General features: G+C 39.7%; 1 protein-coding gene across 1 annotated transcript in view; it reads right to left on the bottom strand.

The window, feature by feature from the left end:
- Positions 1 to 25,669, bottom strand: part of LOC138155551 (potassium-transporting ATPase alpha chain 2) — a 34,372-nt gene extending 8,703 nt beyond the window's left edge. The window contains exons 1-15 of the mRNA XM_069080840.1: positions 25,418 to 25,669; positions 24,099 to 24,254; positions 21,026 to 21,085; positions 19,899 to 20,102; positions 19,257 to 19,370; positions 17,924 to 18,058; positions 17,291 to 17,408; positions 16,742 to 17,010; positions 15,628 to 15,826; positions 15,340 to 15,449; positions 11,579 to 11,713; positions 5,305 to 5,497; positions 3,668 to 3,843; positions 2,241 to 2,377; positions 552 to 702 (exon numbers count right to left, since the gene is read on the bottom strand). Of these exons, the coding sequence (XP_068936941.1) occupies positions 552 to 702; positions 2,241 to 2,377; positions 3,668 to 3,843; positions 5,305 to 5,497; positions 11,579 to 11,713; positions 15,340 to 15,449; positions 15,628 to 15,826; positions 16,742 to 17,010; positions 17,291 to 17,408; positions 17,924 to 18,058; positions 19,257 to 19,370; positions 19,899 to 20,102; positions 21,026 to 21,085; positions 24,099 to 24,254; positions 25,418 to 25,426 (2,166 nt within the window). The 5' untranslated portion in view covers positions 25,427 to 25,669. The remainder of the gene's footprint in view (positions 1 to 551; positions 703 to 2,240; positions 2,378 to 3,667; positions 3,844 to 5,304; positions 5,498 to 11,578; positions 11,714 to 15,339; positions 15,450 to 15,627; positions 15,827 to 16,741; positions 17,011 to 17,290; positions 17,409 to 17,923; positions 18,059 to 19,256; positions 19,371 to 19,898; positions 20,103 to 21,025; positions 21,086 to 24,098; positions 24,255 to 25,417) is intronic.
- Between the last annotated feature and the right edge of the window lie 210 nt (positions 25,670 to 25,879).

Genomic DNA, 25,879 nt, shown 5'->3' with positions numbered 1-25,879 from the left:
CTGGAGTCAGGAAGACCTCAGTATAAATTCAGCCTCAGATTATTACTAGCTGTGTGACCCGGACAAGTCACTTAACATGTTTGCCTCAATTTTCTCAACTACAAAAATGGGGCTAAGAATTAGATAATAACCCTAATACATGTGGTCATTGTGAGTATCAAATGAAATAATATTTACCAAGCTCTTAGCACAATGCCTGGCATATATAGAAAGCACTACATAAATCCTAATTATAACTATTGTTATTTTTTTTGTATTTCCAATGTTTGGAACAGGGCCTAGAATATAGTAAATGCTTAATGAATGCTTGTGGAATTCAGTTGAATTTCCTTGAAAGAACCAGTCATTTCTTTTCCTGATGCTTTTGAGGGAATCTCAGTTGTATTTTAGGAAAGAGCTTTCTGTTTTTTTAAATTGGCATATTAAATGGCAGTCTGAAGATATCTGACTTGGACTTACCTGGGTGCCTGTAGGTCATAGTCAATAAACATTTGAGAAGCACCTGCTATGTGTCAGGTACCTTGGTAAGTACTGCCTCACTCATCACTCACCTGTCTCTGACAGCCCTCCACAATGATCAGCTTCTGTTGGGGAGATGTCCTTGCAAAGACAATTTCGGTGTGATTGATCAAGACCTCATCCAGCTGCTCTGGGCTCATCTCCTTCAGCTCCATTCCATTGACTACAGCTGCCTTTGCCTCCCTAGAAGGACCAAAGCAATGCCTACTTAGCAAAAAGGACTAAAGCTGAAGGACTGTTCTGAGTTGAAAAGCCCAGTAAGTAACAATACTCTGAGGTGATTATTTCCTCACCTCCTCAATAATGCTCCCAACACAGTTGCAAAATAGAGAAGCCTAGCTTAGTAATAGGCTTTGCTATCCCCATTCAAGATAAGGACACAGAGGCTAGCAGGGGACTCATATTGGAGCGCTGGCAATGAATACTCTCAAGCCTTTCCCCTATAGAAGGGACCCCAAAAGTCTGACAGCAATAATGCCTGGCGTTCGCAGTGACTGGAATGCCCCCCTTACCACCATTTTCTTTTGTCTGTTGAATTCCTACTCATCTTCAAAATCCCAATGCAATATTTGTTCTCTTCAATGAAGCCTTCCCTGTTTTCCTTGCTGGTGGCTACTATTTCCTTTCTTGGGCCTCCTAGTATATTGCTTATGTATTCATTTATTTATGTATTATTCTGCATTCAATTCAACAAATGATTAAGTCCCAATTATATCTGAAGTAGTATCCTTGGCACCAAGGATACAAAGGGAAAAGTAATTTCAGGAGGTGAGAGCACAAGCAAATAAGGAGAACAGGAAAGAATTCATAGAGAAGGTGGCATCAGAGATAAATCTTAAACAAAATTGGTAATTTTTTTGTCTTTTTGGAGGGGGGAAGGCAGAGCAATTGGGGTTAAGTGACTTGCTCAAGGTCACACAGCTAGTAAGTATTAAGTGTCTGAGGCTGGATTTGAACCCAGGTCCTTCTGACTCCAGTGCTCTATTCATTGTGCCACCTAGCCGCCCCCAAATTGGAAATTTTTAGAGGTATAAGTGAGAAGTAAATACATTTTAGGTAGAGGAAACTATTTCTACAAGGAGAAGTTTTTGTGTCATGGACCTCTTTAGCAATCTGGCAAAGCATATGGGACAGTTGGGTGGAGCACTGGGCAGAGTGCAGGCCTAGGGTCAGGAAGGCTCATCTTCCTGAGTTCACATCTGGCCTCAGACACTTCCTAGCTGTGGAGAAATCACTTCACCCTGTGTGCCTCAATTTCCTCATCTGTAAAATGAGCTGGAGAAGGAAATGACAAACCACTGTACTTTCTTTGCTAAGAAAACTCCAAATGAAGTCACAAAGAGCTGGACACGACTGAACAACAAAGCCCTTAGATCCTTTCTCAGAACGATAGTTTTCAATGCATTAAAGAAATAGATCACAAAGAAAACCAGTTACATTGAGATGTAGCTATTAATTTTTTGAAAAAATTTATGAACCCCATGTTAATAACACTTTTTTAATCCTAACATAGACCCAATATTGGATGAAAACACCATTTTAGTGGCTTTCTTGAGCTCTTTAGAAGAAAAGTAATTGTGTGTTTGTATGTGTATATAGACAGCTCCTCAGTGGCAGCCTGAGAGGCTCCAGACCCCAAATCAGTGAGCCCCCAAACATTTCAGCCCTTTGGATTCAAAGGGGGCTGGCTCACTGCAGAGTCACATTACCGCTGCACTTACCTTTTGTTAACCTGCTCCACGGGAACATTAAGACGTTTTGCTATATCTTCCACAGTCTCACTATTAGCTGAAATGATGCCCACGCTTCTGGCAATAGCTTTGGCTGTGATGGGATGATCACCTGTCACCATGATAACCTAAAATGAGGAGAAGCAGATATAATCAATGAGAAGTAGGCCTAGCAAAAAGCAGAGGGACAAGTGGGCACGACTACTCTTGGCTGAGGGAGGAGTGAGTAGGGTATAATCAGTGTTGATGACAGAATTGATCTTTGGGGGACCTTCAGTTGTGATGCGTATCTTTCCTCCCCCTGAAAAAGACCAGCACCAGAACATTTTCTATATATCTGCTTGCTCCAGTGTTTGTTAATTTTTTTTCCTCCTTCATAAGAGGAAACCTTTTTCTCTAGTGCAATTCTTATTTGCTCTTTTAGGAAAAAAAAATCAGGTGACAGTCTCTGATTATTTTTTTAAAACAGTATATAAATGTGGAATTACAAATTCTAAAGGATCACAAAGAAACAGAATTAAGAAAATGCAAAAAGCTATGATTACCTTGGATTAATATAGTACATTATAGCTTAAAAGACTATTTTGTGTCTATTGATATCAATATATTAATCACAATGGTTTATGTGACACTTCATGGTTTGTAAAGCATTTAATCCTCTTTTTAGATGAGGAAACAGAATTTCAGGGAGGTTAAATTATTTGCCCCAAATCACACAGCTAATAAACGTGGATTTGGGAATAGCATCCTATGTCATACTGCCAAAAGAAACCACTGATTAAAAAAAATAGCCTTTCTTTTGTCTTTTCATTGCTTATCATGGTTTATGGGGGAAAATATAATGGAATTCAATAAGATAATCTGTGTAAAGCACTTTGCAAACCACAGAAGTGTGTTATACATGGAAGCTATTGTTATTCAACATTCCTGTGGCTGTCTTCACTCCACCAGAGTAGGATATCAAGGTGTTAGCTAAGAAATAACTGCAGTGAGAAGAAACGTCTCTACAGAATTTCCTGTGGTATCTTGAAAGGGGCCAATCACTGAAAATTTGATGTAGTCAACTTAAAAGGAATAGGGATTGGGGTTGGACCTGTAATTTCATCAAAAAGTAAATGTCCTCTGCTATTGTAGATTGGTGCCCTCTGTAATTTATAGTCTTAAGAGAGTTTCCTAAAGGATGGAGAGGTTTTTAGTATCTTGCCCAGGGTGACTTAGCCAGTATATATCAATGTGGGACTCGAGTCTGTTGTATGTGAGGAGAAACTGGAACCCAGGCCTTTCTGATTTTAAGGACATCTCTCTATCCATTCTGTCATGATGCTTCTCAAATGTAAAAGAGAAAAGAAAAATACGTGGGATTGGCAGAGAGGACTTTATTGTAAAATTAATCTTTTTCAAAGGAAAAGTAACTCTACCTTGATGCCAGCACTACGGCACTTAGTCACTGCGTCAGGGACAGTGGATCGAGGAGGGTCAATCAATGATAGCAGCCCCACAAAGCAGAGGTCGGAGGTGGGAAAGTTCATGGTCTCTACATCAAAGGGGTAGGTATCTGGAAACTCATCTTCTGGCAGGTAGAGATGACAGAAACCTAGAATAGATATGTGTGGGGAAAAAGTAGGGAAGGCATCAATAAGAAAAGGAGGAAGATAAGAAATAAGAGAGACTGTGTTTCTATACCACATAAGCACATTAAGGCAACAAGATTTTTTTTTAATGGGAACTTGAGTTCCTTCCCTGCACCTTCCTTAGAAAAGATGCACTAAATATTTTTTAGAAAGGAAGCTTTTTAGGGATAGGATAGAGTCCTCTGATTAACACAAGGAGTATCTATCTAGTTCTAGGATATTGTAAAAAGTCATTCCTGAATCATGTTGAAAATTAGGCCAAAGAAACACAGATGTTTAAGCTGAAAGAGAACTTATTTGCCAACTAGTCCAATCTCCTCAGTCTTACAAATAAGGAGACTGAGGGTTAGACTTGAAAGTTCATGTAGGAAAGCTCCTAAAAGCCATCCTCATTGGGTTAAACAGATGTGATTTTAAAAAATCTCCCCATTTCCCAGCAGCTATAATGCTTTTGAGTTTTTTTTTTTTGCTTTTTTGGAGGGCAGCTGGGGTTAAGTGACTTGTCCAAGGTCACACAGCTAGTAAGTGTTAAGTGTCTGAGGCTGGATTTGAACTCAGGTCCTCCTGACTCCAGGGCAGTGCTCTATTCACTGCCACCAGCCGCCCCCACTTTTGAGCTTCTTAAGAACTCTCCAGCACACCATCCTTCCCCAGTCTCATCAATGGGAAATCTCATTATGCTGCAAAATTAAACCTGCCTGGTACATTTTATCAGTGCCCTCAGTTTTTCTGATTGGACCCTATGACTGGAGGATAGGGCCATGGGCTCCAGGGCCTCTATTTAAGGAAGGGACTTAGAGTTTTCCTCCCCATTTTCCAAAAGTTATATTGTTTTTGGATTTCCTTAGAACTTTCCGTTATGAGCCCGAGTGCCTCCCTCCCTTTGCCCCTTCCTTTTGTGTTGTCTTCTTTATTAGACTTTGTTTTTATTTGCATTTGTATCCCTGGTGCTAAGCACTGTGCCCAGCACATAGTAGGTACTCGATAATATTTATTGACTAAAGGCAATTACATGGTGATAAAATTTTGTCAGAAGTTTCTGTGTTAGGAACTCTCCATACAAATAAAAATGGTTCCCAACCATTAAAAAGGATTAAAAAATAAAAAGCATAGAGCATTCATTCAAAGATCCATGAGTTCATTGATAGTTTCTGCATTAGAAAATGGTGGGTCATTAATAAAATCAAGGATCTTTGAAGCATTTTTAAGAATATGTTTAATTATTAACCATATGCTTTCTTTCCTCCCACACACTAATCCTTCAAACTCTAATGTCCTTTAGAAATGCAAACTTCATCAATTCGGATTAATTTTTCTCCCCTTGGAATCACCTTCCACTATTTTAAATGAGAGGTCCTTCTTTTTTTATGCTGCAACTGCAGTGGCCAGTGGCCCCTTCTCTGTCCCCTTCCAGGCCAACTCACCCAGCACTCTCTCCCCTAAGCCTCCCAGCTCCATGTATGCAGTTTGGAAGGCCTCTGCAGTACTTTCATTGAGAGGTTGCTCCTGGCCATTGATCATGATGGTGCTGCATTTCTCCAGGATCCTCTCAGGGGCTCCTTTCATCACCAAGAGGAAGCGCTTGTCATTGGGGTCATCTGTCTCATGGATGGAGAGCTGGGAGGAAGGAATTAAGTGAATGTGTTAAATGGGACATGTCATTGTTATTGTCACTTCTAAGAGGCCTGAAGAGCTCCTCTACAACTAGCCACATGCCAGGAGGAGGAAAATCTTCTCTTATTCTTTGTAGGCTTGACCACCTTGCAGTGGAAACAGGAGTATTGATGCCCTTGGTGTGCATTGAAGCCTCCTCTATCGATGGGATCAAGGATATAGAGTTGGAAAGGACCTAATTTTATAGATTTGAATCCAAGACTTCACTCCACAATAAGTGTGCCTTTGTGACATATTCAAGTCTGTGGTGATCTCTAAGATCCTTTGGCGCATTCACTAAAAAGGAGACTCAAGTTGGCTCCAACCTTAAGCTGCAGATGGACTTTCATAGAGAAATCAACAGACCCAAAGTGAAGCAGTTCCTCTCTCTAAAGAGGAAGTAAGGGAGGGCAGAATCAAGATCCAGAGTATAGCAGCAACCCGCTGATCTTTTCCAACATTTCCCTCTGATCAACTTTAAAATAACACTTCAAGTCAAGTTTTGGAGCAGCAGAGCCGGCAATAAGGTGAGCGAGACATTTTCCCAGTCTGAGACTACTCAGGAGGTCAGCAGAAGAAGCTGCGATACTGGATGGGGGCCAGCCTAGAGTACGGCAGGAACACCAGCAGCAGGCCTTGCAGGCGGTTGCACCAGTGACAGCAGCAGCAGCTTTGGGAGCTCTCAGCCCAGAGTTGTAAAGAAGGTTGGATAACTGATCAGCAAAAAATGACAGGCACCTTCTGCTGGCACTGGGGACAGTCAGTGCTGAAGGGACAACTATATTGCCCATACACAACTGTGGGTTTCAATTCAAGGGAGGAGAGGTATGCTTGTGACCCGTCACAATGTTGCAATGGCCTTTATCACAGCTCCACCAGGGCTTGTGGTTGTAGGGGAGCAGGAGCACTTCCTGGGTAAAGACCAGAGTGAATACCAGGAGAGCAGTAACCACACCTCTACCTAGATCACACCACCTTGGAAACACCAAAAGCTTTCAGACCCCCAGATCAAGTTCTAAAACAGGAGCATGAAAAAACCTATAGTTTGAGACATTATCTTCCCACCCCCAGGGGAGCACAGCCCAACCTTAACATAAAGTTCAAAGCCAAAAAAGAGGCTGGAAAAATGAACCACCACCACCAACAAAAAGAACTTGACCATAAAGAATTAACTACAGTGCTAGGTAAGACCAAAAACACAAACTCAAAAGCAAAGTGTTTTTTTTTTCTTTTTGGAGCGGGGAAGGCAGGGCAATTAGGGTTAAGTGACTTGCCCAAGGTCACATGGCTAAAAGCAAAGTTTTTAAAGAAAAATACTAACTGGACCCAAGCTCAATAAGAATTCCTGGAATAGCTAAAAAAGAGATGAGTGATAGAAGAACAAATGAGAAAATAAATTATAGTGATATAAGAAAATTAAGAAGAGAGAATTAACACCTTGGTAAAAGAGGAACAAAAATTCACTGAAAAAAATTTAAAAAGCAAACTAGGCCAAATGGAAAAGAAAATACAAAAATTCACTGAAGAAAATCATTAAAAATTAGAATTGGGCAAGTAGAAGCTAATGAATCCATGAGATATCAAGAAACAAAGTCAAAAGAATGGAAAAAAAAAAGAGGAAAATGTGAAATCTCATTAGAAAAACAACTGATCTGGAAAATAGATGGAGGAGAGATAATTTAAGAATTATTGAACTACCTGAAAGTTATGATCAGAAAAAGAGCCTGGACATCATATTTCAAGAAATCATAAAGGAAAATTGTCTCAATATCTTAGATTCAGAGGGTAGAATAAAAATGGAAAGAATTCACCGATCACCTCCTAGAAAAGATCCCCAAATGAAAACTCCTTAGGAATACCCAAATTCCAGAGTTCCTATGTCAAGGAGAAAATATTGTAAGCAGCCAGAAAGAAACAATTCAAATATCATGGAGCCACAGTCAGGATCATACAAGATTTAGCAGTTTCTATTTTAAAGGAGTAGAGGGCTTGGTATATGATGAAAGCAAAGGAGCTAGGATCACAGCCAAGAATAACCTATCCAGCAAAACTGAGTATAATCCTTCAGGTGGAAATGGATATTTAATGAAACAAAGGAGTTTCTTTTTTTGGAGGGGTGAAGGCAGGGCAATTGGAGTTAAGTGACTTGCCCAAGGTCACACGGCTAGTAAGTATTAAGTGTCTGAGGCTGGATTTTAACTCGGGTCCTCCTGACTCCAGGGTTAGTGCTCTATTCACTGTGCCACCTACCCTCCCTGAAATAAAGGACTTTTGAACCATTCCTGATGAAAAGATCAGAGTTGAACACAAAACTTAACATTCAGAAATAGAAGACTTGAGGGAAACATAAAAAGGTAAACATGAAAGAGTAATCATAAGGGACTCAAAAACTATACTGTTTATATTTCTATGTGGGAGGGTGATACATGTAACTCCTAAGAACTTCATCATTAATAAGGCAGTTAGCAGGAGACTACATAGACAAAGGACCTGAGTGTGAGCTGATTATGTTGGGATGATCTCCCCCCCCCCAAAAAAAAAAGTGAAGGGGTGAGAAAGAGGGATGCACTAGGAACAGGGGCAAGGAACAGGTAGAATGGGGAAAAATTTCATCACATAAAGGAGGTATGCAAGGAAGAACTTTTAAAATAAAGGGGGAAATGGAGGGGGGAGAGTAGGCAATGCTTGAATCTCACTCCCATTAAAATTGGTTCAAAAAGGGAAGACCACACACACACACACACACACACACACACACACACACACACACCCTTGTCTAATAAGGAAATAGGAGGGGAAGAGGATAAAAGATATGGGGGGCGTTAGATATAAAAGGGAGAATGGATTAAGGGAGGCAATGATCAGAATCAAACTTTTCAGAAGAGATAGCATAAAAAGAGAGAAAAAAGGATAAATGGAAGAACATTGGATGGAATTAACAGTAATCATAACTCTGAATGAGAATGGGATGAGCTCACTCATCAAACAGAAATGAGTGGCAGAACGGATTAGAAACCAGAATCCAACACTATATTGCTTACCAGACATACTCTTGAAACAGAAAGACACACACACACACAGAGTTAAAATAAAAGGCTGGAGCAGAACCTATTATGCTTCAGCAAAAGTGAAAAAGGCAGGTGTAGCAATCATGATCTCAGACAAATCAAAAGCAAAAATAGATCAGCTTAAAAGAGATAATCAGGGAAACTATATTTTCTAAAAGATACAGTGAACAATGAAGCAATATGAAATTTTTTTACAGCAAGTTTCTCTGATAAAGGGTAAAAAATAAAGATAAGAACCATTATATAAAGATAAAAATAAAAATAAGAACCATTTTCCAATTGATAAATTGTCAATGGATATGAAAAGGTAGTTTTCAGAAGGAGAAATCAAAGCTATCTATAGTCATATGAAGAAATGCTGTATTGAGTAGATAAACGCAAATTGAAATAATTCTGTGGTACCATCTCACATCTATCAGAAATGACAAATACTAGAGGGGTTGAGTGAAAATAGGTAGACTAATAAACTGTTGGTTGAGTTGTGAACTGGTCTAATCATTCTGTAGAAGAATTTAGAACTATGTCCAAAGGGCTATAAAACCGTACATACTTTTTGACCCAGCAATACCACTACTAGATCTATACCCCAAAGAGATCAAAGGAAAAGGGCCTAAATGTATAAAAATGTTTATTGTAGCTCTTTTTGCTATGACAAAAATTAGAAATTAAGGTGGTGTTCATGAACTGAGGAATGACTGATCAAATTGTGGCATATGATTGCGATGGAGTACTGCTGTGCTATAAGAAATGAGGTCAGGAGGTGGTTTCAGAAAAGCAAAATAAAACAAAACAAAACCAAAAACCCAACCATGGCAAGATCCATGTGAACTGAGGTCAAGTGAAGTGAGAACTGAGAGATCATTATGTATTGTAATAGCAATGTTGTAATGATAATCAACTGTGAAAAACGTGACTACTCTGATCAGTACAGTGACCCAAGAGAATTCCAAAGGACTCATGATAAAAAAAGCTCTTTCCCTCCAGAGAGAGAACTGATAAACTCTGAGTATAAATTGAAGTATAATTTTCTAGCTCTATTTTTGTTTTGTTTTGGTGATATGGATAATATAGATCAGTGTTTTGCATGATTTCACATTTATAATTGATAAAATTTTGCTTGCCTTTTTAGTGGGCGATGGAAGGGACAGGGAGAGAATTTGGAACTCAAAGTTAAAAAAAATATTTATAATAAATAATTTAAAGAATTTTAAAAAGACAAAGCAAGGTCTTTTTAGGTGGTAGCACGAATTCCACTGAATTTCATACCCAGGGATGGATTATCTACTGCAGTTTTCATAATAGAAGCAGCTATTAACTTCTTCTATTCCAGGTGATCCCTTCCTCTATTCCAGGTTTCAGGATGTTCTTATAGACACTGGGCATTAGGTCTATACTCTCAGCATTAGGGCTGGGCATTGCTTCTTTGTGACATAGAGAACTGAGACCAGCAAAGATTCCCTCTGTTTCTTTCCATCTGTGAAATGACCGGCATGCTGATATATTTGCCCTGGTCTCATTATATTCCATCAGGGCCTCCTAAACATTAACCAAAACAGTAGGGAAATATAGGATCCTGTCAAGAGATATACCATTCAAAAAAAAAGAAAAAGAAATTCTGGGAACCCAGAGACTTAAATTCCATTAGTTTTCAGTCTAGTTAAGCTTACCTGGGGCTCTTTTTTTTTTTCAGTCCACTATCGATGAAGAGAATCTTACATATATGTATTCTCTTTGACCAGAGCCTGGGAGAATGGTACCACCAAGGTAAACATCAACCTAAACTAATTTAATTAAATAGCACCAAGGTAAACATCAACCTAAACTCATTTAATTAAGTATATTTTAGAAGGTTGGAAAAGAAGTGTATGTTTGTATGAAGGGAGGGTTGGGAAGGAGGAAGGAATTTTTGCTTTACTGCTCAATTCCACTTTGTTCCAGACTGAGCAAGAAAACCACCAGTGGTATTTCTAACATTAACCAGGCTTTTCTCACACTACCAGCTGCCCCAACACTTTGGGTTCTGAAGAGTGATTTTCATTTCCATTCCAACATGAAGGAGATAGAAGCAGTTAGTCTTTGGACACTCCTGAAGTAGAAGCACCAGTTGCTACTAGGCTGATTTCCTGAGATATTGGCAAAAAGACCCCACAAATTCCTGGAAGATCAACTGTATAGAGTGGAATGAAATCTAGAACCATCCTGGTTTGCCCACAAATTATTCACATGCTATCAGAAAGGGTCTCTACCTAATTGTGGAGTCTTAACTGCTTTACTGCCTTTTGATATTTTTTTTTAAAAAAGTATTTATTTCATTTTTAATTTATGCAATAAACAAGCATTTCCATAACATAGTGTAATAAAAAGAGATCGTACACGAAACTACCAATTTATTATGTATAATTTGCTATTCTTTTTAAATATATAAAAAGTTAACTTGTATATTTCTTTTTTCTTTTCTTTTTTCCTTCCTCCCCACCCCCTTGAGATGGCTACCATTTTGACACAAATATGTGGATGTGTGTGTATATACACACATATATGTATATACACATATATGTAAAATCATTCTATATGTACACTTCTATTTATCAGCTCTTACTCTGGATAATGATATTGTCTTCCTTAATGTATGTTTTGTAACTAGTTTGGGTATTTATAATAGTTAAAATTACTTACTCACTTAAAGTTGTTCCTAAAACAATATTGCAATAAAATCCTAGACCCCCAATCCCTTAGCACCAGAAACGAAGACAGTACACATGGATAAATAATTGCAGGGAGACCCACACTCTAGTTTCCCTAGACCCATCCTTCTTTATATACTATGCTGCTGGGAAAATAATCGTCAAAGTAGCCTTTATCAGAGATTACCAGCCCCTATTCCTCAGGCTCTAGACCTGCTAGGAAATTTAGTAATTGTAGATAAGAATACCACTGAGCTAAGAAATAAGATCCCTAGTCAGGAGGAAAAAATCACCTGGAATTTGTTGGTGGAGTTAAAAGGGATTTCAGCCACTTTTCTGTTTCTTTTTCTTCTTTCCATCACATCACCCATGGTGACTTCTGAGAACTTCAGGAGGGCAGTTTCTGAAGCATCTCCCACTACAATTTTCTATATTTAAAGAAAAGGTTAAACCAAATAAATTATTATAACCACATTCTGGCTCTTCCATGGCTTTTAAAATTAACCTATGTATTTACTGCCTGCCTGCCATATGATTGGTTGGTTGTTATCCTGCGTGCTCTAAGAGGACCAAAATGACCTCACTATGGTAGAATCAAGTTTCAGTGTGTCCAACTATGTATGGCTGATCAGACTAATACAAGTTTGGAATGCTCTACCATAGGTGGGGCACAAATAGTCCATGTGAACATTTGGGGTCGATTCTCTAAATTTGTGCATCTGTGTTTCCTTTGAACTATTTCAATTCTGGTTTGCTCATAGAACATAGTACCTTTTCTGATGTGGGTGTGCCATGCTGAGTGGTCCTGTGCCTGCCATATGCTTAAGTATTGGAGATTATAAGGGAGAGGGGAGAAGATAATTCTTGCCCTCAATGCCTCTAATTTTATTGAAGATAAAAGAAAAATAAATGAGACAAGATAATATGATTAAGCAGTGAATTGTATTTTCTAGACAATAAGTTTAGAGAAAGGGTAGATAAAAAAACTGAAGTAGGAAAGTTTTCCCCCCCCCATGGCAAATTAAAGCTAGGCCTAGAAATGCCAGAAAGGAGAAATGAAATAGAAAAAAAGGAAAAGAAAAGTGAGTTCTGGAGAAAGAAACAAGGTTGGCACATTGTCATTCAAAACAGCAATGAAACAGACTTGACTAAAGCTGTAAAATAGTGGAGAAACAAGTTTGGATATGGCAAGGTGGGGCTGTGTTACAGAGGGGTTTGAAAACCAGGCAGAATTTAGATAACATAATAGACTAAGGAGCCATTGAAGAATGAACAGAAGGAAGAACAAGATGAAAATATTGTTTATTGAATATAAGTCTGGCAGTGGGATGTAGGAAGGATTAGAATAGCAGGAAACTAAAGTCCAACAGCCCATTTAGGTGATTTCCACAGCAGTCTGGGTAAAAGGTGATGAGGACAGAAACCAAGCAGTTAGAGGTAAGTGACATTTTACAAGGAAAAAATGGTATTTACAATCACCCTGCGGATATGGGAAATGAAGAAGAGAGTGAAAGGCTACTTCAAAGTTAGGGCTTGGGTGACAGAAAAAGAGTGGTATTGAAAAACACAAAATTTAGACAGGGACATTTGTCTCCTGCCTCCGTATCTGTTCTGTATCATTGGGCAAATTTTAACCTTTCTGAGCCTAAATTTCCTTTCAAAATATAAGTGGATTGAACTGAGCGATCTTTGTCTTTAAAGTTGAGAAATGGAGATAACAAATTTACCCTGAAAGAAAACTTTTCCCATCTCAACCACTCTGTTTTTGTGGATTTCCCCTTCAACTTATTGTTTAGAAAAGGTTAATCACATTGTCTCATCTAATTAATTTTTCTTGTATCTTCATTGAAAAGTGGAATAACTTAATCTTGGTTTTTAGGTATATTGCTGTCAGGGTAGGTGACAGTGGGTTGGCTAGTTGGCAATATCTATTAATTATTTTGAGGATAGATACAGGGCTAAAGCATGGGCTAGATAAGACTGGACATTTAGGTGATTTAGGTGAACACAAAGAACCAGGGACTAAGCTTTGGGAAAAAAAACACCCATAGCAAGGAGCAGAAGGGGGATGCACATTAAAACGCAACAGAGCAGAGTAGAAGAAAGTAAGGGAAGAAACTAAGGCAGTTTCAACATAGCAACTCCAACAAGAAGTAAAGAGAGAATGAAGTGTATTCTAGCATGTCAATGTTCACAGCTGGATATCTTGGATGAAAAGAATAGCTTTAGATTTGATCTGATTGATAGCTTAAAAAAACTAGACCCGTGATTCTTTTGAAGTGTTTCCAATCTACTAATAAAGATTAGCACCTGTTATGGTGGCTATCTTTCATAGTCAAAGAGGACCAAAAGGACATCACTATGTCAGGGTCAATGTACACACAGTGTGTCTGACTGTGCCTGATCAGACCAGTACAAACTCGGAAGGCTCTAACACAGGTTGGGCACAAATAGTTCATAGGAGCATTTGGAGTGGAGATGTCTCTAAATTTGCATATCTCTTGTTTCTCTTGCGCTACTGCAATTCTGCTTGCTTATAGAGGCTACTGCAATTCTGCTTGCTTATAGAGCACAGCACCTTCTCTGATGAGGGCACACCAGGCTGGGCAGTCCAGTGCCAGTGTCTCCCATGTCTCACAATCAATTCCAAAGTTCTTCAGAGAGACCTTGAGAGTGTCCTTATTCTTATGTATTGCTTATTCTGACTATCATGTGAGTACCTACGTTGTGTGAGTTCTCTATGAAATAGTCTTTTAGGCAAACCTGCTATACAACTACAATCTTAGAGAATTACCTGGGACATTTCATTCTATTTAGGATCTCAGACATTTCTGACTGATATAATAGAAAAAAAACATTTTCTTTATCACACCAACTTAGATAAACAAAAGACAAGGAAATAAAATGTTATATAAAGCCATATTCATTTGTGGCTATCATTCTTCTGCTCAAGGAGCTTCATTGGCTCCCTGTTGTTTTCTAGTATACAATACAAACTCTTCTATTTGGCATTTAAAGCCCTCCATAACCTGGCTCTTTAGCCTACCTATCCTTTCTGGCTGATCTCACATTATTACTCTCAGCAGTCGTGACCAAAGTGGACCATTGACTGCTCTCCTTAAACAGCATTCTCTCTTTCATGTTCTTGTTTTTGACAGGCTGTCTCAGGTTTGAGACCCATGCTCTCTTCAATTCTACTTCTTTTTACCTTTGGTTTCCTACAATTTTCAGCCCTAATGCCCTCATTAGTAGAGACCTTTTTCTATTCTGCCAGTTGCTAGCACTTTTCACTTAATTTTTTTTAATACTTTTCTTTGCACATGTAATTTTCCCCCAGTAGATAGTAAGCTCCTCTTGTTCCTTTAATGCTTAATGGAGTCAATACTTAGTACGTGTTGAATTCAATGGTTTAGATGAGTTGGGTCTTGGAGGAACAAATAGGATTAATTTACATAGTTTCAACATTGGAGAGCAAGATCATAAAGTCTTTTATAAAATATTGAGCCAGTATTCTGGGTCGTACTCAGTAAGAGCCATAATGATCCACAGACTTTTTTACTTGTTTTAGTCATGTCTGACTCATCATGACTCCATGGAGTTCTGTCCATGGGGTTTACTTAGCAAAGATACTGACTGGAGTGATTTGCCATTTCCCTCTTCAGTGGTAAATGGAGGTTAAGTGACTTGCCCAAAGTCACACAGGCAGTTTCTGAGAATGGATTTGAACTCATGTATTCTTGATTCCAAGCCCAGGACTCTATCTACTGCACCACCTAGCTGCCTTGTTCAAACTACTGCAACACAAAAATCTCAAAGTCAGTATTTTGAGAGCTCTTTTGATTTTTCCTATGACTCTACAAAGCAAAATATAATGAAGTCAAAGTACTACTTTGTTACTTGACTAAATAACATGTTGGCAATTCAAACTTGCTTACACATACTAACTTCTTCCCATCTCATTAATTGGCACCACAGTTGAACAGGATATCAAGAAGGCATCAAGATGACCTGGAGATTGTCTTTGATGTCACACTTCAATAAGCAAAAGTCCTACCTTCATGATGGGAACACTTTCTTGTCCTGGTCTGAACTCAGCTCTGTTGCACAGTGTTATAATCTTGGATAAAGAGATCCATGTTGCAGAACTTTGGTCAAAGATCTGGGCTGGAAAGTAAGAGAAAGAATGATGTAGCACATGGAAGTCTGCTGAGGCAGAGGAGAGTGAGTTTGTATAGCCACAGGGTCCAAACAGATCTCATAAAGAGCCTGCTCACCCTATCAGGGTTAGCATTAACTTCCCATGCTCAGTCCCACATCCTTGAGTTTGCCTCCAAAGCCTCACCTTTCTGATCTTCACTTGTATCAGCCTGATAGATCTGGTTGTCAAACCATAGATGGGCCACAGTCATTCTGTTTTGTGTTAAAGTCCCAGTCTTGTCAGAACAGATGATGGAGGTGGAGCCCAGAGTTTCCACTGCTTCCAAGTTCTTCACCAGACAGTTCTTCTTGGCCATCCGTTTTGCTGTCAGGGACAGACTCACCTAGAAAAGAAAGAAGGAAAGAGATATGAATGCTATTGAGTCAGAATAATAGAAGACTTTTGCTTAACTCTTACTGTAGAGATCATATTTTGGCCTGTCTTTGATATATAACCATGCTTAACATTTGTGGCTGGATGAATTTTTGGGAAAATAAATAGTAATGGTTATTAATAAAAAATTTTGGTAGGTTGTTGGTTGAATGATGCCAAGGAAGTTTTTTTTTTAAAGCAAACAAAAATGCAACTTTGGTTCTTCCCTCCTTTAATAAAGTGACCCTCAATGATTCAGCATTTAAGGCAAGGTCATCCAGTTTATACCATATGGATGCAAATCACCATTTAATCATGGGCCAATTTCAGCAACTCTGCACCTCTCCAAAAAGACTGTAAGAAAGCTGCTGGACTGACTTGTGTCAAAGTGGACATCCTAGAGCACTCATCTAATACTCTGGTTCTTAAAGGAGATGTACCATCTTAATAATTGATATCTCAAAATCTTTTAGTTTCTGTTGAACTCAGAAATCTCAAAGACACTCTAGTGTCTACTATCCTCTGCCTCAGTTTACAAGTTGAGTCCAGGTAAGAGACTGCCTTGGAGACTGATTTACAATTTCTTTGCATTTTCTGCCTTGTTTCTAGGGGAAAGTAGAGCAGAAAAATGAATACATAAGCTTATTTTAACAGATCTCCTAAAAAGGAAGACTAATACCATGTACTCTTGCATTTCCAATGTTGAAGCTATCCTAATTAATCTTATTTGATCCTCCAACACCCAATCCATGTAAAACATTCATTATTATCCCCCATGGGGAAACAATCCCACTTTAAAACCTATAGATAATGTGTAACATACAGACCAATAATATACAGAGCAGAGGGATCCAGTCAGAGAGCATAGATTACATTATGGACTTACAGTGACAGCAGCCAGAAGACCCTCTGGCACATTGGCCACAATGATGCCAATGAGGAAGATGACGGATTCTAGGACTGGGTATTTCATGGATACTGCAATGATGAAGAAGACAACACCAATAGAAACAGCCACCCCTGCCACAATATGGACAAAGTGCTCAATTTCAGTGGCAATTGGTGTCTTCTCATTCCCAACGCCTGAAGCCAGTGAGGCAATTCTTCCAATGATGGTACGGTCACCTGTGTTGATGACCATGCCAGTTGCTGTTCCTGCAAGGAAAGCATATGGATGATGTTCCAGGAGGTCTTGCCTGTAAGGGATACAGACTGGTTGGGCTTCTGTCCACATATTCTGGCCTGACATAACTTGTCACGTAGGCATTGCCTTGATCTGAAGAACTGCATAGTAGTAGATCAAGTGTTGGCATATCAGATACAACCATATTTTTTATTCCCTTTGAAAAAAAATTTTGTACCAAAAAGTAGAGACTGACCAGAGGGATCCTTAATTTTTATGGAATGTTTGCTGCATATATCTCACCAGACCTACCTTCCAGGCAGGTTGTAGAGTAAAAGCCAATGTTCTTCGTCTCCAAGGGATTCTCATGGGTAAAATCACAAGATCGAGATTGAGGCTCTGATTCCCCGGTAAGAGATGAATTATCTACCTGTGAATGAATTCAATTCAATTTAAGAAACATTTATTAAGCACCTACTATGTGTAAGTAACAGTAGTAGGTAGTGAGGTTATAAAGACAAAAAATGCAGTGTCAGCCCTCAAGGAACTTACTTTATAATGAAGGATAAAAGAAATAACATGCACACAGTTTAATAAATAGAAAACATATGCTAAATAATCTAAAGTAATTTCATGAAAATAAATCTGAGAAAAGTCTAGAGTTAGGTACTTTAGCTCTCTCTCTTTCTTTTTGGAGGGCAATTGGGGTTAAGTGACTTGCCTAAAGTCACTCGGCTAGTTTTTGTGTTAAGTGTCTAAGGCTGATTTGAACTCAGGTCCTCCTGACTCCAGGGCTGGTGCTCTATTCATTGCGCCATCTAGCTGCTCCAGCTTTGGCTCTCTTTCTCATTTGGTATAGCCAGGAAAGAGTATTGGATGAGGCTGTAGGTTACAATAACTAGGACTAGATCCATCATCCTTAGAGGATACCACAGTAGTGCTTACCTTACATCCATGTGAGGCCAGGATCCTGATATCAGCAGGAATCTGGTCTCCACCTTTAATCTCTACAATATCTCCTACAACCAGCTGCTCTGCAGGGATCTCCCTCTTTTCTCCATCTCTGATGACAAGGGCTTGCTGGGAAATGAAAATGTTAAAGAAACTTCAGAACCTGACGTGATATCTTCTTCATCTACATCCTTTGGTCTGGATGCTCATGATCAGGGCAAACAGCTGCTGTAAATTGCAGTTAAAACTAAAACTAGCATTTAAAAAGTGTTTAACATTAGCAAAATTCTGCACGCTATCTCATTTGAGTTGCACAACAACCCTGAGAAGCAGGTGCTATTACTGCCCCCATTTTCTAGATAAAAAAACTGAGGCTGAGACAAGTTAAGTGACATGTCTGGGTCATAAAACTTGTGTTTGAAGCAAAATTTCAACTTGTGTTCTCCTGGCTTCAATCAAATCCAACATTCTATCCATTATGTTTTCTCTCTGTAAGCAGAGTAATGCCTGTTTCTCTTAGGCCCTGAAGGCTTCTCAGTGAAATAGTGCACAGTGGGACCAGAAAACATTTGTAGAAGATTTGGGGGAGGACTGCAGTCTTGACAAAGAGAAAGAATAACAGGGACCTGCTGGAATTGTAGCTAGCTATAGTTTAGGAAGAAGCTTGAACAGTGAAGACTTAATTCAAAATCCAGGATTTTAGGTTTAGAGCTATAATCTTGGAGGCCAAGTCCAATGTCTTCATTATACAGCTGAGACCAGAAGCTCAGAGGAGTGACTGGCTTAAGGTCATGCAGCTAGGAATTATCTGAGGTAAGATCTCCAATCAAGCTTCCTGACTCCCAGTCCAGTACCCTAGTCCTGATGGCATGCTGTCTTTGCGTGATATAAGTCATAATTGTACCAGTGATGAGCTGTATTCTTCCCTTCTTTATGCAAAGAAGGGAGCTCACTCCCTTTCTCCTCCCACAATTAAGGTTGGCAGTTCCTTTGGCCATCGTTGAGGGAAATGGTCAGTTTCAAACATAAAATAGCAAACCTGTGATAGGAAGACCATTTAATATGTAATAGGAAGGATATTGGGTTAAGCCATTCTGCCATCTTTTTGGTGGCAGTGCGAGCGGATACAGATAATGGGTTGAGGAATGAAAAGGGGCAAAAAGAGTCAGGCTCATCACCCCAGATAGATACGGTCACTTTCTGTCTCAGTAAATAACTCAAAGGTCACTATCTGAACCTCTCAGGTGGTACTTTATGAATGAATATCAAAAATCAGGCAGAACCATATGAGAAGACTTAGAAATAGCAACAAGAAGTGTTTGCTTACCCGAGGAATCATTTTACTGAAGCTGGCAATGATGTTGGTGCTTTTTGCCTCTTGGTAATAAGCAAAGATCCCAGTGAAGATGACTACCAAGGCTAGCACAACACCTAAAAAGACCTGCATGAAAGGGAAAGGAGACCTAAATCAGAGAAGCAGATATCATTTAGAGTGAGAATCTCTATCTGCTAGCAAGTCATATGCCCAAGTATTTGTTATATAGGTCAGTGGGGAATCATTTCATACATTTTGATTTCCAGACACAATGCATTTTCTAAAGGCTTTCCTAAATGCTTTACTTACTAAACTAGGAAGAGAGAAAATAGGCTAGAGTCCAAGTATGCTGATTATTGATACAGAACTTTTGTACCTCAGGAATTCACAATACTTTCCTGTTTTATCTCTGTGGTATAGGAAGGGCAACCATCAGTAACTCCCTATCCCCTCTCTTATAGATGTAGAAATTGTAGCCTGGAGAGCTCCAGAATTCTTGACCCCACTCAAGAATGATTCCATGGCATACCTAGATTGAATTCTTTTTCTCCCTTCCTGCTCAGTCCTGGTTATGAGGGCCCTTAGCCTCTGCTAACCTTCCTATGATAGAGATGCCAATGACAAAACCATTGCAAGAAGTAAGTAGGTACTTACATTGTCCATGGAAGCAGACTTGTCCTTTGAAAACTGGATCCCAAAAGCAATCCAACAGAGGACAGCTCCGGCCCACAGGAGGATGGAGAATCCACCCACCATTTGTTTGAGGAATTTTATTATTTCGGAAGTTTCTTTGGGTGGAGAAAGAGCATTGGGGCCATCCTTAGATAAGATCTCTGCTGCTTTTGTGCTAGTGAGACCCTTCAAGGACAGAGTCAAGAAAAAGTCATTGTTAAAGAGTGACTGGACATTCCTAGCCATGAAGATGTAGAGCTCCAGGGTTTTTTTGGGTGGGGGGAAACAGTAGTTAGAAGGTGTCCTTGTGTGTGGAATGAATATCCTGGCTTTATAAAACTGCTAGCCATCCTTTAACTTTTACTTTTGGGTGGTTGCTGTTGTTTTCAGAATGAGGAAAAGACAAATTCAAATTCCCTAAAGAGCTATCCAGTATACCTATATAAAAAGGAAGAAATTTCTTTTCTTGGGCACAGAATGAGGATTTGTAGAGGTTAAGTCAAGAACAAGGTGATGGTAACTCTGGAGACAGAGAACCTGGGTTCAAATCTTGCCTTTGACACTATCTATATGGCCTTGGATAAGTTACAATCTCCATGGTCCTCAGTTTTTTCTTCTATAAAATTCGTGGGTTAAATTAGAAGATCTATGAGATTCTTTGTAACTCTAGATCTTTGATCTTTCAATGCTAACTAGGATTAAAATCAAAACGGTTCTTACTCAGAAAAATCTTATTCTGAAACTGCTATAGTAGACATTATATCTAGCCCTTTTCTCTATATCTCCCCAAGATAGTATGTTATCCATCAATTATGAAATCTTCTCCATCCTTCAATGACTCACTCACATTTCACCTCCTCCATGAAATATTGCTCTGTTACCCTAGCATTATGTAATCTCTAAGAAATATGTTTCTGTCTTGGCCAATCTAAACAATTTTGGTTGTAACATTCTTACATTTAATATATACTGCCTTGTGTTATATTTATTTGTGTATGTGGTGCCCATTTTCTCTCCCTTGCTACAGTAAAAATTGCTTCCCACCTTTTCCCAATCCCTGACAGAAGGCCAGTCCCTGATGTTGGTCCTTCATCCTCTCAGTGACTTACTCGGATGATGTTTGTTCCATACTTGTCTTCTAAATCCTTAGTGCTGAGTTTGTGGTCATCCTGACATTCAAGAGAAAAAAGAGAGAACCAAGTAAAGCAGATGCCATTTAAATTAGGTGGCTATATTTCTGAAAAGCTGTTGGAAGATGGGGACAGAACTGGATTCAGGTTAGAGAATCCCAGAGTTGGAAGGGGGCTTGGAAGATATCTGAATTAATCTTCTACCTCGATATATGCATTTTGTCTACAGCATCCCTAGCAAGTGGTTGTACAGCTTCTGCTGAAGTTCTTCTAGAGATAGGCAGCTCATGACCTCATAACACACCTCATTCCATTGATGAACAACATTGATTGATAGGAAGCTCCTCATCATATTGAAACAAATATACATGTCTCCAGCTTCCACCTTTTATAACTATCCTCTCTCTCACTGAGCCTCTTCTGCAGGCTAAATATCTTCTTCATTCCCCAGGATAGACATCTCAGGACTCACAGGTAGCTGAGTAAACTTGACATTTTGAATTGCCCTGAGATAAAGCTACTAGGTATTGAGTAAAGAAGAACTGATGTCCTATCTTCTCACATCCTTTGTACCTTGGTTTCATCAACCTCTTTCTGTTAGGGTTTTTGCTTTCCTACCTATCCCAGGGTGGTGTGTACTATCTGGCATAAATGTTCCTCCTGTGTGAAACTCATCAGCAATGATGCTCATAATCACTTATTCTACTCCCTCATTTCTAGGCTAAGGGAACATAGCCTTCCTTTTAAAGCAAAGAAACTCCATGGTTGCCTGTGGATGCAAATCCCCATGAAAATTCAAGCTAAATGTGAGGTTAAGTGATCAAATGTCCTGCAGTTCTGAAGTCTTATTCTTCAGAGCCTAAGTATCATTCCTTCAAATTGGTTATACAAATACAAACTTATATTAGCAATAGCCCTTGCCTTCAGTTTTCAGGGTTTTACTTTGCCCTGGATAGGAAAAGACTCCATTTTCAATTAAAATAATTAAATTTGAATTCTAGCCCTCCTCTTCCAACTTCAGTTCTACTTTGTTTAGAATAACTTCTCCTACAGTCGCTCCTTTCTACTGTTTTAAAAAGTGGCTTTGATAATGAACTTGTCTATTCTGGTACAAGGTCCTGGACTCTTGCTCCTAGACATTATGTAATAACAGTACAATGCAAACCATCTCAAATGGGCAGTAAAGAGACCTTCCCTCTCTCCACCCTCAAGCCTAGTCATACTCTCTTCAGCCAGTGCTCCCAGGGCAGAAGTGAAAAGGTAAAAGGTTCCAGAGGGGTCCATAGGACAAATGGATTGGTTAGAGGGGAAAGACTTCCTCAGAACACCACCTTTCCCATGGCCCTATTGGTATCAGGAAAAGAAAGAGAATACTTTGGCCAATGATGCTAGGAATCCTTAGATCACAAGTCCTTAGGACTGGAAAGGACTTTGGAGATCATTTAGTCCAACTCTTTCATTTTCCAGGTGAGGAAACTGAAGCTCAGACAGCTGAAATAACTTCACACACCTTCCTGGCTTATGGCATACCTATGATCAGAACCCAGATCTCTAGAGTGCCAGTGTCATTCTCTTTCCACTATGCTATTTCAGAGACATTTATCTTCTCAGGAAGGTGTGAAATGCCTGGAGAAGGAACGTTACTATCTTAACAGTCAAGATAAAATTTAGGATTATATCTCTATCAAAAGCAGTCATTTCATGGAGAAAAAGGCATTTCTTCAATCTTCATTTTAGATGCTGCACATATATCATTATAAATTTGTGATTTTCATGTCAAAATAAACAGCCACCCTTCCACAAAACCTCTGATGGATGGAATTGAACCTTATTTACTTGATCACTTTCAGTAACAGGGAACTTCCTACTTTGCATGGCAGAACTGTTGAAATGCTTGAGCAATTCCATTGTTACAGAGCCCTTCCTGATACTGGGTATATTTTGCTGCTCAGTCATATCCTACTCTTCGTGGACCATATATTTCTGTGGGGTTTTCTTGGCAAAGATATTAGAGTGGTTTGTTATTTCCATTGAGCCACCAGCTGCCTTATGGTGTCAGAAGTGGGATATACATATATGTATATATATATGCATACACACACATACACCCATCTCATGTACACACATGCACACACACAGTGAGAGTATACAGATATGTAATCTAGAGTTAGAATGACAAGACTGTGTATAGATAGTTGCCTTTGGAGTCAGGAAGACCTAGGTTAAAGTCTTGCTTCTCATATATTGTCTGTGTGATCAGATCTTGGGCAAATTACCTAACCACTCAGTGTCTTCGGCAGCTAACAGCATATGTTAGCTGTAGATATTACCTGCAAAGAATGTACATATTCCCACAGTGGGAATTCCCCACTATAATTTCAGTCCATCTTTTCCCAGCAGGAAAAGATTTAATCCTTCCTTCAACCCTTGGAAATTGTTCCCATTTTAAAGTGTGATAAACAGAGATTCAAGGCTTCTCTATTAGTCTCTTATCCCATTAATGCAACTATAAAAACTTAAAATGATTTTGTTCCATCTCACTTTAAGCAGTCAAGTAGAAGAGAAATCCTAAACTATGTGCCAATGATCTTTCTGATTAGGATTACTAACTCTGAGCTCTACACCCCAGTGCCTTTATGCAGAATACAGGAACCATCTAGTATAGTTGGCCTCCAGGCAAAGATTGTATCAGCCTAATTTTAACATGGAACAATTTCTTGGGTGTATTTTCTTTTTAAACCTCAGACATTAGATTTTTCTTCTGTAAGAGGTATCTTAAAGGGGCAGACCTCAAGGGTACCTTGGGTCCTATGGACAGGATGGTATAATTAATGAAAATAACATTGGGTCATAGAATCTAGATGATAGAGATTTGAATCCTAACTCTACTAATTACTACTTGTGTAACAGTCTTTGTGCCTCAGTTTCCTCAACTGCAAAATGATCTTATTGGACTAGATGATTGTTCAGGTCAATTCCAGCTCTAAAATGTGACCCCTTGGCAAAATAAATGTGCCACCCAAACAACAGGATGTGCCTTGAGATGACTGACCAGATCAAGTTCTTTCTTTAGTTCTTCTTTCTGGTGGTCCTTCTTACATCCCACGCGGTTCTTCAGGCCCCTGTACTTTTCTTTACCATTCCACTCATCTGTTGTTTCGATATCTGTGATTCCATTGACCTCAATAGAGTAAACTTCTGATTTTTTCTGAAATGGAAACAAAGATTGTCACCTGAAAATTGGTCTTTTGAGGAACTGGGGTTGAGGTCATCTCAAGTCAGAGAAATGAGGGAAAAAAAAGAATGCATCATGATAGGTCGACAAATGTCTCCTCTAGTTCCCCGCCTTCCATCTCCACAACCTTAAAGACAGGGAGACATAAGTGGAGTATGCATGGACAAGGTATCTTCCTTCCATTAATCCCAAGGAAAACATCCCTTTCCTTCCCTTCCCTTATGGGAGGGCCTTGGGATTTCTTTGCTGCTCTTTAAGAAAGGCAAGATACACAGAGACAAGTCAGCTAAACACTTTAAAAAAAAAAAGTGGATGATTAGGTAGGGGCAGGGTGATCCAGATTTAGGGTAGACCAGAAGGGAAAGTGTTCCACTCTTCCTTAACTCTAGAGCAGAACTTTTCAATGAAGCCAACATTTAAATACCTACTGTGTGCCAGGCACTGTATGAAAGCACTTTGCAAATATGTCCTTTGATCAAGAAATCTCAGAACCCTCAGAAACTTTCCTTCTACTAAAGTAAACATCCCAGGCTTGAAGCCAACACTTCACGTGCCCTCCACTACCAAACCCAACTGGGTAAGTCCCCTTTCTGGAGAAAGGGGATGTTGGTCCAAATGATGTGAGCTGGAGAAGCTAAACCAGAAGGCAGTTCCCCAGGATCATGATTCCCCAGTTTTCTTTTAGCTTTTCCCCATCCCCAGGGTGCCTGGGTAGGTTTATTCTTTTTCTCTTTCCAGACCACAGCTGATCTGGTCTCAATTCTTCACAGTGAATCTGAAGTTTTTAGAAATTTACTACAGATAGTTGGATTGGGGAAACTTATGTGGAGACATGCCACTCCATCTCTGCAGAAACTAATAAAAGGCAAGTCCAAAGAGATTCTTATGAACATATTTCACTCCTATCTACTCTGTAGAATTCCCCTCACCCACATTTCTTCCTGTCTTTCCGAAGCCCTGAGGTCTATCAGGGTGGTGGTCAGTTCTCTCCAGGCAAAGGCAGGTACCATAAAGTGGTGCAGACAGCTGTGTGGGTGCCAATTTGCCACATCAGCCTAATGCCCCTCCACCCCCATTCTTGTTATTTACAAGAATGAGCAGTAAGGGTTTGAGTTGAGGCGCAACGCAACACGCACCTTGCCCATAAGTGCTGATGGCTTGGCGTAGGTCCGAGGCTGGGTAAGGCGGTGGGGTCCTGAGCTGAGGGAACAGTGGAGAATTCAAGGTATTGAGCCGCAAAGCCAAAAAAACTCAGGAGTCCGGCGATTAGGTCACAGGAGCTCACAGGTTCGGGTGGGACAGTTACCGGGTCCCAGCGGCAAATCCAATGTTACCTGCAGGCTTCTCCCTCTGCTGACATCCTGACAGGTTCAGTGTACTACTCCCTGTAAGGCAGTGAGCCCATGCCCTCCTCCTTTTGAATCAACACCTGGGCCCCTCCCACTCTCACCTCTGAGTGCTGGTCTAACCGGGTCCCTGCCTTCTCTGGGGAGGCGGGAGAATAATACCACAAGTATGCGGACCCCTTGGGCTACGGATGCAGGATCTCGAGCCCAGACACAAGGGCATCGAGGGGTAGAGACGCGCGGTTGGGGGGA

This window comes from Petaurus breviceps, unplaced genomic scaffold (assembly GCF_028583685.1).
Source record: "Petaurus breviceps papuanus isolate PSGF00001 unplaced genomic scaffold, PetGlider_PUasm1.0 91133, whole genome shotgun sequence".
Classification (NCBI taxonomy): Eukaryota; Metazoa; Chordata; class Mammalia; order Diprotodontia; family Petauridae; genus Petaurus; species Petaurus breviceps.
This window is presented reverse-complemented; position numbering and strand designations above follow the sequence as displayed.